Source organism: Chanodichthys erythropterus, chromosome 1 (genome assembly GCF_024489055.1).
Source record: "Chanodichthys erythropterus isolate Z2021 chromosome 1, ASM2448905v1, whole genome shotgun sequence".
Taxonomy (NCBI): domain Eukaryota; kingdom Metazoa; phylum Chordata; class Actinopteri; order Cypriniformes; family Xenocyprididae; genus Chanodichthys; species Chanodichthys erythropterus.
Genome location: NC_090221.1, coordinates 20,226,021 through 20,238,408, shown reverse-complemented (window position 1 = coordinate 20,238,408; position 12,388 = coordinate 20,226,021). Strand labels below are relative to the sequence as shown.

The following is a 12,388-nucleotide window of genomic DNA, read 5'->3' as shown; positions in this document are numbered from 1 at the left end:
TATATTACAGGTTGGTACAAGAGCAAATAGTAACATAACTTAAAACTGAAAGCCAAGGACAAGCTGAATCCCCAAAATCATGACATTCCGCCCCTGCCTGTGACTTATGGTCTCAAAACTCCAGAGGCTATCCTATCCCACATACGAGTTTACCTGTTACAAGGTGGCACGCTGCACACATACCTTATGCCACAGGCCAAACTTGTCACCCAAACCTCCAGAAAACCAAATGGAAATCTGGCACTGCAAGACAGACTAACTTTCTCACTGCTGGCAAAGCTCAACTCCCTCCCCTCCTTCTTTGTGACATGGGTTCGCTCCACGTCTCTCTTACTCCACAGGCTATATAAGGAATGTAAAACTACACCAAACTATTTCAGCCCAACACCCACGAGTCACAGAGAGGGGGAAAGACAGAGAGAGAGAGAGGGAGGGAGGGAGTGTGAAGGAAGAGAAAACATCTACTACCTCAGATTCTCTGGCTCTAGATGTAACATTTAAACCCATAAACTACCAGAAAAAGACACCAGAAGGCAGGTTGGATGGGTAGGAAGCTAAATGAACATTCCTCTCAATGTGGATAGCATATGTTTCACGGTTGCACCCACGGTTGGGTATGTGACAGCAATTTGAGAGTGCAACGGTGCTGTGTTTGCCCTGTGGTAAAACTGCATTTGAGAAGTCATTATAAATTCTGAATGGTCTTCTCGTACTGTGCGGATAACATATGTTTTAGACGGCAAAGCTGTACCACCCTAAGCAGGTTATGTCACATTGAATACAATTTCTGCTGTTGTCATACCCTATGGCAAAACTGTAATTGAGAGGGCATTGTAGTTTCTGAAAGGTCTCTTTTCTGTGTGCATTTCAATTTTCCACTAACTACCTCCAATTTCACTCGGTCCTTTGTGATCAAAATTACTTTTAAAATAATATTCATTCATAAGTCTGACATTTCATCCCCTAGGGTGAGTTAGAAATGAAATAATGTTGTGCTTAGCAACTGATAATGCTGAAAAAGCACATAACTATGCACAAAAACAGGCAAGTGTTCAAGCTATCTGAACTGCTTTCTGTCAATGTTTTTAGGGTTCGTGCGAGTGCAAGCATGTTTTATTTCCTCATTATGGAAATAAAACAAATGTCATGGTCTTCAGTCAATGAAACTAAATGACAACATCACAAACTGTAATCATGACATAAACATAAAGGATCACTTAAAAAGGAATATTTCCTACAAGAAGAAGGCAAACCAGATTAGATGCCAAACCACATTATAAATGTAAACAAATGTATTTCTATGTTAGAAAACGTTCCAAAGTATCCTGAAGCTGATGCATACGTTTGCCATCATAACCGTTTATAACCTTCTGCAGTACTTCTCATATGAGAGTCTGTAACCTAGAAACGTAATACACTCTCTTTTAAAGCCCAGTTGGTGCCGGTACATCCAAAAAGAAGTTGGGAAACAGCGCACTTACCTCCTTGTGTTCGGCAGACATCGCAGCCTTCTGTTTTCTGGTCTAATGAGCTCTTATAAATGGAGATCAAGTAAACTTAACAACTTTCTGGACTTGGGCGTCAGGTCGCGCGCAGAAGCCGCAGGTTTTCCCTGTTGGATTTTCTTTTAGTAGGACTCTGATGATACGTCATGCGTCACGTGGAGGCCTGACGCACTGGCTCGGTGGGCGCGCCCCCGTGACCAGACTAGACTAGACTCACATATGTTCAATGTGTTTGAATGAAGATGTGTTTAAGTTTGTGTACATTGAGTCCATTACTCTCCCGCAAATACTCAGTTGTTTGTAGAATACAGTCACGGTATTTTGATGTTTTGTAAACAACGTGGGCTCATATTTCTTTTTTATTAATTTATTTTAGTTATTTTTATTTTTTTTTACCCATACTAATGCATTGTTTATTCAAGTATTTACCTAGATGTATGCATTATTTTGTTTATATTTCAGTAGGATTTTATTATATTTAAGGATTCTTTCTTGATCCCTTTGAAATCCTTTAGATTTGATTCCAAATTGATTGAAATTCCAAAAAACAACCCTACATATGTGTTTACCATTTTTGGCTAATGTTTTAATTCACAAACATGGTAAACATATAGTAAAAATGCAATTAAATAGTCAAACTATTATTATTATTAGTAGTAGTATTATCTGTTGCAAACTGGCCGGTGTCTGCTAAGACAAAGAATATATATTTTATTCTTCCAATTCCACTTAAAGGTGGATGATTAAATTAACCAGTCAAGCTATTATTATTATTTTCTATTGGAATCTGAATTTGAAATAGTCTAGGCACTGTATAATACAGAAAACCATGTTCAACATTATGCTTTTATAAAGGTCAGTGCTTACTGTACTTTACTGCATTTTCAGGTAGGTTTACTTTATAGGAAAATCTCAGGATCATGCATCTTTAGTATCAGAGGACTGTTCTGGCATAAATACATCAAAATTTCTACTTCCTAGCTTGCTGGAAAATCTCTTCAGGAAAGTCTCAGAAAGTCAAAGCATGTGCACATATAGACCTATATATAATTGTGCAACACTGAAAGCTCAGCATTGCAGTTCGCCAACGTTTTCCAAATATGCTTAAAATATTATTTGTATAACAATATAAATTATATATATATATATGTTGTATAAAAGATGAAAAAATAAATATATATGCAACGCCATGAACAATGGCATTTATTCAAATACCTGGCTTTCTGTAGGGTTGAAGCCTGTATTACGTACTCTCTCCAGTAGATGGAGACAAAACACCACAAATCAACTGTGTTCAACATTGTTACTGACATTTTCATAACACTCCCAGCAAGAGCTGCGCGTCATTCAACTCATAGCCAACCTGCTGCCATTAAAAAGTAAAAATTACTTTATATACTTTTATATACAAAGCTGTGTACGTTTGACCTTTAACATCTAACGTACGTTTATTGTTTTTTTTTTTCAGCACTACCAACTCGCTTAAAGAACAAAACAGCTGGAGGGTTTTAGGTCAGCTTTACGGAAACCGGTGTTACTTTGTTAAACATGGCTGACGACTTTGGGTTTTCCGCCTCCGACAACGGAGTTCATGTAGAAGAAGACCCGGCAGCGGCGTTTCTGGCCCAGCAGGAGAATGAGATCGCCGTGATCGAGAACGACAGCGCCGGGTTCGGCGCGCTGGAGGACGGTGGACCTCCGCCCGCAGACACGTACACGTTCATCGGAGGTGAGTGTGTCACTCTGGCCTGTTTGCTTTTGCTTATTCAAAAAAAGTTGTATTTTTTATCTGTTGTAAAATTAATGTAAAATTACGCTACAGTGTATTTCTTACACATAAGTACTAGTAGTACCCTGTTTTCGAACATTTACCATGGTATTCTTGGAAGTAGGCTACTTTGGAGTGCCATGTAAATATCGCTTACCAAAAAGTACCATGGTTTTTTTATCACCCCCTATAAGAAGTACTTAAATTCTTGTACCATGGTATTTACAGGTACTTTTAAAAATCCCATTGTAAAAGTATTATATTAAATCATATTACATTTTATACTGTAGAAGTACCATAGTATTACTACTGGATACCACCACTGTACCATAATAGTTTTTAGTAAAGGATAATGCACATTAATTCAATGAATTATAGCAAAAATAACCACGATTACAAAATAATTACACTGTATTGTTGTTGATTGTTAGAATTAATCATCACTTCATTACATAAAGCAAAAATATTGTGAAGATCCTCTAATATGAATTGTGAGGAAAATTATAGAACATCATCATCAAAATGATCTATTAGCTATCAGTCGTGGAGATACATTAATTATGATTGACGACAACCACGAAGACTCTAATATATACACATAATTGAATAATTTATGGTTTAAATAAACTCAAAACTCATTTTTTTTTTAGCAATCTAGCAGCACATCTTCAGCATTAATGCTGGAGTTACAGTCACACCTGAAACTTTCAAGGACAAGCAAGCAAACTGGAAAAGCACGCTTGTAAAGGCAACTGAGTATAATAAAAGAGTCGAGACAATCAAGGTTGCTGAACTAAACCGTTTTGAAAAGTGAACACAACAGCCCATCTGCTGACTAGATCCAGAAATTGTGAGAGAGGTCTTTACGTACTCACTGTCCAACAAGGTGTGCTGCATTCCGGTGATGCCTGTAATGTTTCCATAAGTCAACACAGCGTAGAAACTGTTGTCTAACAAGTGCTGAAACACAAGTTGTTTCTTCTATATGAGTGCAGGTGATTTTGGAGGAGCACCAGCTACTGCTGTAAACGGAGATATGTTTCAGGTGCGTGTGGTTAAAAAAACAACAATAACAAATCTTGTCATATTAAATGTTTTTGTTTGTTTTTATGTACAATAACACAATTGCTAGTTGTGCCAGCAAGGAATGTTGTTAACATTACATCATCATTTGTAACGTTAGGACACCAACGGCACGACTGACAGCTACTCAGCCATTGCCCAAGTTGACATGCAGAGACAAGAACCTGAAAGTCTGCGCAAATGGAGGGAGGAACAGAAGGCTCGGCTGGAGGAATTAGGTATTGAATTATTTCCTGTAGAATTAGAAATTACTTTCAGTAAGAAATTGCGTGTGTGTGTGTGTGTGTGTTATAAACTGGATAGCCTGTCAAGCCCAATTAAAACAATTATTTGGCATGTCATAATATTAGATGCAGGAAATTTCTCAGTTGAAAGCGTTGACTCTTAAAGGGATAGTCAACCAAAAATAAAAATTATCCCATGATTTACATCGAATCAGAGGTCACTCTTCCGCCGGAACTAGACTCGTGTAAGGTTGTTGCAGGAATCCAGCTATTAAAGTTTTTTTTTTAAATAAAAATATAAATATGGATACTTTTTCTCACAAAAACCCATCACTTTGCTTCAGAAGGCATTTATTAACTCCCTGGAGCCGTATAAATTACTTTTATGATGGATGGATCAAAATCTCAAGCCCCGTTCACTGCCATTATAATGCTTGGAAGAGCCAGGATATTTTTTAATATAACTCTGATTGTGTTTGTCTAAAAGAAGATAGTCATATACACCTTGGATTGCTTGGGGGTGAGTAAATGGGATAATTTTCATTTTTGGGTGAACTATCCCTTTAAGCCTAGTCCTAGACTAAAATGCATGTTTGATCTATCTTTACTGAAAGTAACTTTTATTGACATATCTTAAAATATTTCACTGCCATTGATTTGTCTCAAGATGCGCACCAGTAATATAAAACAAAAAAAGATGCGCACCAGTAATATAAAACAAAAAAAAGATGCGCACCAGTAATATAAAAGAAAACAAAACAACAAAATATATATTTATAATAAACTATCCCTTTAAGCCTAGTTCTAGACTAATATGCATGTTTGATATATCTTAACTGAAAGTCACTTTTACTGACATATCTTAAAATATTTCACTGCCATTGTTTTGTCTCAAGATGCGCACCAGTGATATAAAAAAAAAAAAAAAATATATATATATATATATATATTTTATTATGTCATAAATGAAGTTTTGAGAAAGAAACCGGATGTGTGTCAGTTATTCGGTCCGTGCTTTCCTTCTTAAAGTGACAGCAGCCTTTGCTGTCACTAATGTTAGTAAAAAAAAAAAAAAAATCATTATCATCATCTACCATGTTCGAGAGAAAAGAAGATAGTGAGGAGAGCAGTCAGGAGGAAAGTGATTAGGACAGCGTTTAGGATGTGTCGTGTAAAGTGTGAGTACCAAGCAAAATCTCCAGGTACTCCCTTGAGAACCAGACCAAAAAAGTTATGTGCACCCCTGTATATATATATATATATATATATATATATATATATATATATATATATATATATATATATATATATATATATATATATATATATGTATGTCCTAATTTAAGGCCTACTCCTGGCTTAACCTGAACCCGGTCTGTGAAACCAGGCCTTAAAAGCACAGTTTAAAGTCAGTTAATAGTACTTTTGACAAATATGTTTATTCCAGTTTATTCCACATAATACTGGTCCATTCCTATGGTGGCCAGCATGTTTAGATCACATGCACAGCTTAATACTAAACACTTAATCCCTGAAACCCCTCTATTATTTATGGAAGCTTGTTTCCACCACAGAATAAAAAAAAAATGTGACCTTTTGTCTCACAATTAATTTTTTTTTTTTTTTTTTTTTTTCACAATTACACATTTATATTTCACAATTCTGAGAAAAATGAAATTAGAATTATAAAATACTGTATAAACTCACAATTTCAAGAAAAAAAGTTGTTTTTTTTATTCCATGGTGGAAACAAGTTTTCATAATTATCAGACACTTTTGTTAATTTGTAAAACAAATTAATCATGAGTGATAAAAACAAGTAGGGTATTTCTACAACAGTAGCAGTGATGAAAAACTTCTGTCATTTATTACTTACCCTCATGTCGTTTCACACCCGTAAGACCTTCGTTAATCGTTATTTAGTGATGACCGATTTCAAAACACTACTTCAGGAAGATTTGGAGCATAAATTAATCAATGTATCGAATCATGAATCGGATCGGGAGTAAAACCGCCACACTGCTGGAATTTCATTTTTGGGTAAACTAACCCTTTAAGTTATGCTACATAATAGGCACCAGTATATAATATTGGCCAGCAAAACATAAAGTTAGTACTGAGAAAGGGAACACCTGAGAGTGAAAATAGTTGAATGTTGAATAGTTTTATTCAAGCAGCATAATTTCATAATAGGAATTTGCATTTAAAAAACATAAACAGGCAGCAAAAAGCCAAACATATTATTATTATTATTTTTCATACAACAAATTACAGACAAATGAAATGAACAGCTATGTGAACTTTCTCTGGTTTCCAATTTACAGATTCTGCCTCTAAAGCAGCTGAGACTGTGTGGAGGGAGAAGGCCCGGAAAGAACTAGAGGACTGGCATGTACACCAGAATGAACAGATGGAGAAAAATAAAGCCAACAACAGGTATTTTCACCCTAACATCTTTAATATCCATGCTTTATTGAACTGTATGTTTTTGTTAGTGAAAATTAGGATGCACACATTTGTAAACCACTAGTCTATACAAGAAAACATGTAATGAACAGCATCTTGATTACCAGAACATCAAAATACAGGCCAAAACTGGCATTTTTCTCATACAATAGATGAATTAAGTTTCTTTAGAGTGAGTCTTACTGCTGGGCTGCTAATGACAGCCACCTCTCACACTCCCTAATAGACTCTTGCATGGTATCTGATTCCCTTTGTTTTACTGTAGTTTTTCATGTGTACAGAGAAGACTGTTCATAAAGTTGTCTGCATGCTCTTTATTCTTGATGAAATCACACGGACTTTGACTTATATCAGGGATGGGCAACGTCTGTCCTGGAGTGCCACTGCCCTGCAGAGTTTAGCTCCAATCCTAATCAAACACACCTGAACAAGCTAATCAGTGTCTTCAGGATTACTAAGCCTGTGTCCGAAATCACCTCCTATACCCTCATTCATTATTCCCTACATTAGTCCACTAATAAAGTTATTAGGGAGTTAATGAAAATGAGTGAGTGAATTCAGACACTAAGTGCACCGGAAGGGCTGCCACACTTTTGTATAGTTTGTGCTTGCCATTTAAAGGTGCCATTGAACGTTTTTTTACAAGATGTAATATAAGTCTAAGGTGTCCCCTGAATGTGTCTATGAAGTTTCAGCTCAAAATACCCCATAGATTTTGTTTTAATATTTTTTTTTTTTTAACTGCCTATTTTGGGGCATAATTAGAAATGTGCCGATTCATGCTGCGGCCCCTTTAAATGCTCGCACTCCCCGCCCACGGAGCTTGCGCTTGCCTTAAACAGTGCATTAACAAAGTTTACACAGCTAATATAACCCTCAAATGGATCTTTACAAAGTGTTCGTCATGCATGCTGCATGTATGCGTCGGATTATGTGAGTAATGTATTTATTTTGATGTTATTTGGATGTACATTTGATTCTGAATGAGTTTGAGGTTTTGCTCCGTGGTTAAAGTTAACATTACACACTGTTGGAGAGATTTATAAAGAATGAAGTTGTGTTTATGAATTATACAGACTGCAAGTGTTGGCTCTTGTCTCCGTGAATACAGTAAGAAACGATGGTAACTTTAACCACATTTAACAGTACATTAGCAACATGCTAATGAAACATTTAGAAAGACAATTTACAAATATCACTAAAAATATCATGATATCATGGATCATGTCAGTTATTATTGCTCCATCTGCCATTTTTCGCTATTGTTCTTGCTTGCTTACCTAGTCTGATGATTCAGCTGTGCACATCCAGACGTTCTGCCCTTGTGTAATGCCTTAAACATGAGCTGGCATATGCAAATATTGGAGGCATACATATTAATGATCCCGACTGTTAACTGTAACAGTCGGTGTGATGTTGAGATTTGTCTGTTTTTCTGAGGTCTTTTAAACAAATGAGATTTATATAAGAAGGAGGAAACAATGGAGTTTGAGACTCACTGTATGTCATTTCCATGTACTGAACTCTTGTTATTTAACTATGCCAAGATAAATTCAATTTTTAATTCTAGGGCACCTTTAATAATTATTTGAAACTTGGCAAACTGGCAGCTCTAGTAGTAATGAAAAGATTCAACTTGAAATTGAATGTATAAACCTTAATGAAATAATTTAATAATCAAAAGGAAATTATACCTGTATGATATTATGCTGTAACCACATTGGACCAGTGGTTTGAAAAATGGATAGATGATTCAGCTGCATTATGGATATTCTTTATCCGTTGACTGTAGAATGGTTGAATATTCGTTATTGCGGTGCATTGTGGGATTGAATGAGTGCACTCGATAACGTCCACTATGGTTTCGGACTCCACTACAAATGGCTGTCCCCTTAAACAGTGCCCTATTTAAGGGTCTAGGGAGCGTTTTCAGACACAGCCTAAAGCTATAGGCATGTGAGTTTTTTTATTTATTTATTTATTTTATCAAGGTTGGAGCTAAACTCTGCAGGACAGTGGCTCTCCAGGACTGACATTGCCCATTCCAAATTCATTCCATATTGTGAATGGTTATAATTTTTTTTATTGGGTGTACCATCACTGTACACTGTACATCACATTACAATATTGTGTGTGTGTGTTATAGCAAAAACTAAGATACAAAGGCACACGTCAAGTAAAATAATCAATAAAGGGTTCTGGGTTCAGTGCAGGTTAAGCTTTAAGAAAATCATCCCCTTGGAATTATAAGGTTTTATCTGCATTCTGAGCAGTTCTGAGATATTGAGCTTCAAAGTTTTTGCATTCCACTTGACTTTGTATATAGAACCTTTTTGTTTTCTCAATAAAAATCCCAAAATGTACACAACATTAAAAAAAAAATCACATAATGTAAATAAGTTGTCACACAATAAAAATATGTGAATAACTCAATGTTGACAAAAATGTCGGACAGAACCTTATAATTTCTTAAGGGGCAAAATGTAGACTTGTTCCTTAGAAACATTGTATTTACAGTAATGCACTTAAAATTGTACAGAGGGGATGATCAAACTTTCTTTGTTAATGAACAGCAAACCACACCATATATGCTGTTGATTAATATTACCTTTTATCTTCAGTCTTCTTGGTGTCATGAAAAAAGGATTTGATGCATTTTAACACTTATTTTCATGTGCAGCTTGTGTGTGACTGACTTTCTTCTTATGTATCTCTCTCTCTCTCTTTCACTCTCTGGCTCCCATTTTTCTCTTCCTTCCCTTTTATCTGCCCTGTCCTGCTTGTTTGTGCACTAGGATCGCTGATAAGACTTTCTACAAACAGCCCAACTCTGATGCCATAGGCTTTGTGTATGTTTAATGCAAATCAGTGAGATTACATAAATGCATATAGTTTCTTGTCTGCATCACATAAACAAAGATAGTACACTACTGTTAAAAAGTTTGGGGTCAGTAAAGATTTGTAATGTTTTTGAAAGAAGTATTTTATGCTCAACAAGGCTGCTTTTATTTCATCAAAAATGCAGTAAATACAACAAACAGGTAATATATTTTAAAATATCATTTATTCCTGTGATCAAAGCTGAATTTTCAGCATCATTACTCCAGCCTTTAGTGTCACATGATCCTTCAGAAATAATTCTAATATTCTGAATTAGTGCTTAAGAAACATTTCTTATTATTATCAATGTTGAAATCAGTTATGCTGCTTAATACTTTTGTGGAAACTGCGATACACTTTATTTGATGAATAGTGTTATATTCATGCTTTTCTGCTTAAGTCCTTGTAAACAGGTCTACAAGTTTCACCTTTTATTCTTAATAGGGAAACACAGCAATTTAGGCATAACAGCCAGATATAACCCCAAAAAGGATGAAACATTAATATAAAATATCTTCTGATTGGCTGTGATTGTCACATTGTCCTAATGTTTCACATTCAGTGTGTTCAGACATGGTTAGGACAGAAAATAATTACTATCGGACATAGAAAATAATGTTGTTCAATCTCTCATTTCATTTGATGTCTCAGAGGATAGGCATGACATGATCTCTGGTTCTCATGCTTCTCTCTTGTCTGTTCGTGTAGAGTATCAGAGGAGGCCTTCCTCAAGGAGTGTGATGATGACAGTCCTGGAACAGAATGGGAGAAAGTGGCCCGTCTATGCGACTTTAACCCCAAGACCAGCCGTCAGACTAAAGACGTGTCTCGGATGCGCTCCGTTCTTATTTCTCTAAAACAGACGCCTCTGGTTCGCTAACGTAACCCCCTCTTGTATTTTCTAGGCTTTCTTTCTTGTTCCCTCTTGCACTTTATTTTAGTGAGGCTGAACACTTTAACAGATTTAAGTTTTTATGTTTTAATGGGGTCATTGAATGTGTACACTTTACTGTATTTAAACTTCCTATTTATGTATCCTGGATTTTGGCTATTCCGTAAGTTAAAGAACAAATTGCAAGTGTGCCTCGAACATTTGAAAACAGGTCAAAAGAGTTAATGGTTTTTCCCTTAAACCCAATGTCCATGAAAGGCAGCAGTTCTATTTAAATGCCAAAAGTATTTTGGTGCAGCTTACAAGTTATTTTGTGATTCTTGTGACATTTGCAGTGCCTACAAACCATTAGACAGCATTATTTCACTGGAACCATAAGTGTCTTTGTTGTCTGTTATAAAGAAAATGGAAGTATTTGGTTACATTCTATACTTGGATACAGTTTAGTTACCATCTCTCACCCTATGTAGTATTTTTTTAACCAATTATTTGTCTTCATGAGTTGAACACTGCGTTGTAATCAGTATCTGGGTTTGAAATTATCTGCTTTTTTGTATTTCTGTTCACTGCCAAGAGGGACGTTTCATTTCTGAGCTTGCTAAGGTTATTGTTGTATGATGATTTACACATTATTACTTTTCAATATTCAAAGTTTTTAATTTCACAGGCACGTTGCTCATCACAGCTTCTTTATTACTTAAAATAGCAGAAATCTTTTATAAATGAAGAACTGTTACTCTAACTTTAACCTGCTAATGTACCACTCAAATCAATCCTTCATTGCACATGCGCTGTCCGTGCTCATATAGCGGTTAATATTTTATTAATATTTACTGCATACATATGCGACTGATAATACAGAGTTTGAACCGTGTGCTTTGTCAAGTGTACAGTTCCTGATTCTCAGCCTACAACAGCAAAGAATCCTGTGCCTAAACCTTTTCTCACTGTGAGACTTACTGTCTATCTGTAAGACCTTCATCAGTCTAGCTTCCAAAAGCGCTAGAAATGAAATGTAACACAGTGAAATAATGCAGGTAGTTGTACTTTTACATAAAATGCTGGATGTTTAACAATACTGCTTTTTATAGTGCAGAAGTTTACTTGTCTGACTTAATGGCATGTGTATAAATGTTAGTTTGTTTGTACAAGTTAGGAGGCCTTGTTTCCATTGAAAATTGAATTTTTATTAAAAGTTTAACAGTAGTTAATAGCCAAAGAAACCATCTATGTTTTTTTGACTATGTAATCCAACAGTTTAATTTTAGCAATCTGATGAAAAATAATTTGTAATTTAAAACTAGTTAAATTTCTCTACTTCCCCCCCCCCCCTTTTATAAATCTCTTAGCCCTCAATCTGACTACAAATAAATGTGTGTGCATCAATGCAGACCATGCAATAATTATTGTGTATTCAATAAATAAATAAAATTAATTCAATAAAAAAAACTTCCAAATTCAGATGTTTACTGTGACATTTCTGAACAAATAAGACTTACATTTATTACACTTGGAGATTTTTGATAATATCAAAAATTCCCATTATCTTTGCATACATTACATTGCACCT

At 35.4% G+C, this 12,388-nt stretch overlaps 2 protein-coding genes across 5 annotated transcripts in view; one reads left to right on the top strand and one right to left on the bottom strand.

Moving 5' to 3' along the window:
- pdlim7 (PDZ and LIM domain 7) overlaps window positions 1-1,654 on the bottom strand; it is a 49,584-nt gene extending 47,930 nt beyond the window's left edge. The window contains exon 1 of one of the 3 annotated variants that reach the window (XM_067389368.1): window positions 1,482-1,654. In XM_067389368.1, the coding sequence (XP_067245469.1) occupies window positions 1,482-1,502 (21 nt within the window). In that variant the 5' untranslated portion in view covers window positions 1,503-1,654. Of the gene's footprint in view, window positions 1-183; window positions 318-1,481 lie in introns of those variants that run through there. The other 2 variants (XM_067389379.1, XM_067389372.1) reach the window with 2 other exon arrangements.
- Window positions 1,655-2,744: 1,090 nt separating this feature from the next.
- cltb (clathrin, light chain B) lies at window positions 2,745-12,279 on the top strand. 2 transcript variants are annotated; one of them, XM_067389387.1, is made up of 7 exons: window positions 2,745-2,884; window positions 2,974-3,234; window positions 4,269-4,318; window positions 4,457-4,574; window positions 6,905-7,016; window positions 9,842-9,895; window positions 10,635-12,279. In XM_067389387.1, exons 2-7 carry the CDS (start codon window positions 3,054-3,056, stop codon window positions 10,804-10,806), a joined length of 687 nt encoding a protein of 228 aa, XP_067245488.1. In that variant the 5' UTR covers window positions 2,745-2,884; window positions 2,974-3,053; the 3' UTR covers window positions 10,807-12,279. The 2 variants fall into 2 exon arrangements, with proteins under 2 accessions (XP_067245488.1, XP_067245496.1); XM_067389395.1 differs by lacking the exon at window positions 9,842-9,895 and having other exon boundaries at window positions 2,766-2,884.
- The last annotated feature ends 109 nt before the right edge of the window (window positions 12,280-12,388 follow it).

What these genes read in the sequence shown, in the direction of transcription:
- cltb (XM_067389387.1), top strand. Translation starts at nt 3,054, where the DNA reads ATGGCTGACGACTTTGGGTTTTCCGCCTCCGACAACGGAGTTCATGTA. An exon ending in CACGTACACGTTCATCGGAG is followed by an intron (nt 3,235 to 4,268) that starts GTGAGTGTGTCA and finishes ATATGAGTGCAG; the next exon opens with GTGATTTTGGAGGAGCACCA. An exon ending in TAAACGGAGATATGTTTCAG is followed by an intron (nt 4,319 to 4,456) that starts GTGCGTGTGGTT and finishes TTGTAACGTTAG; the next exon opens with GACACCAACGGCACGACTGA.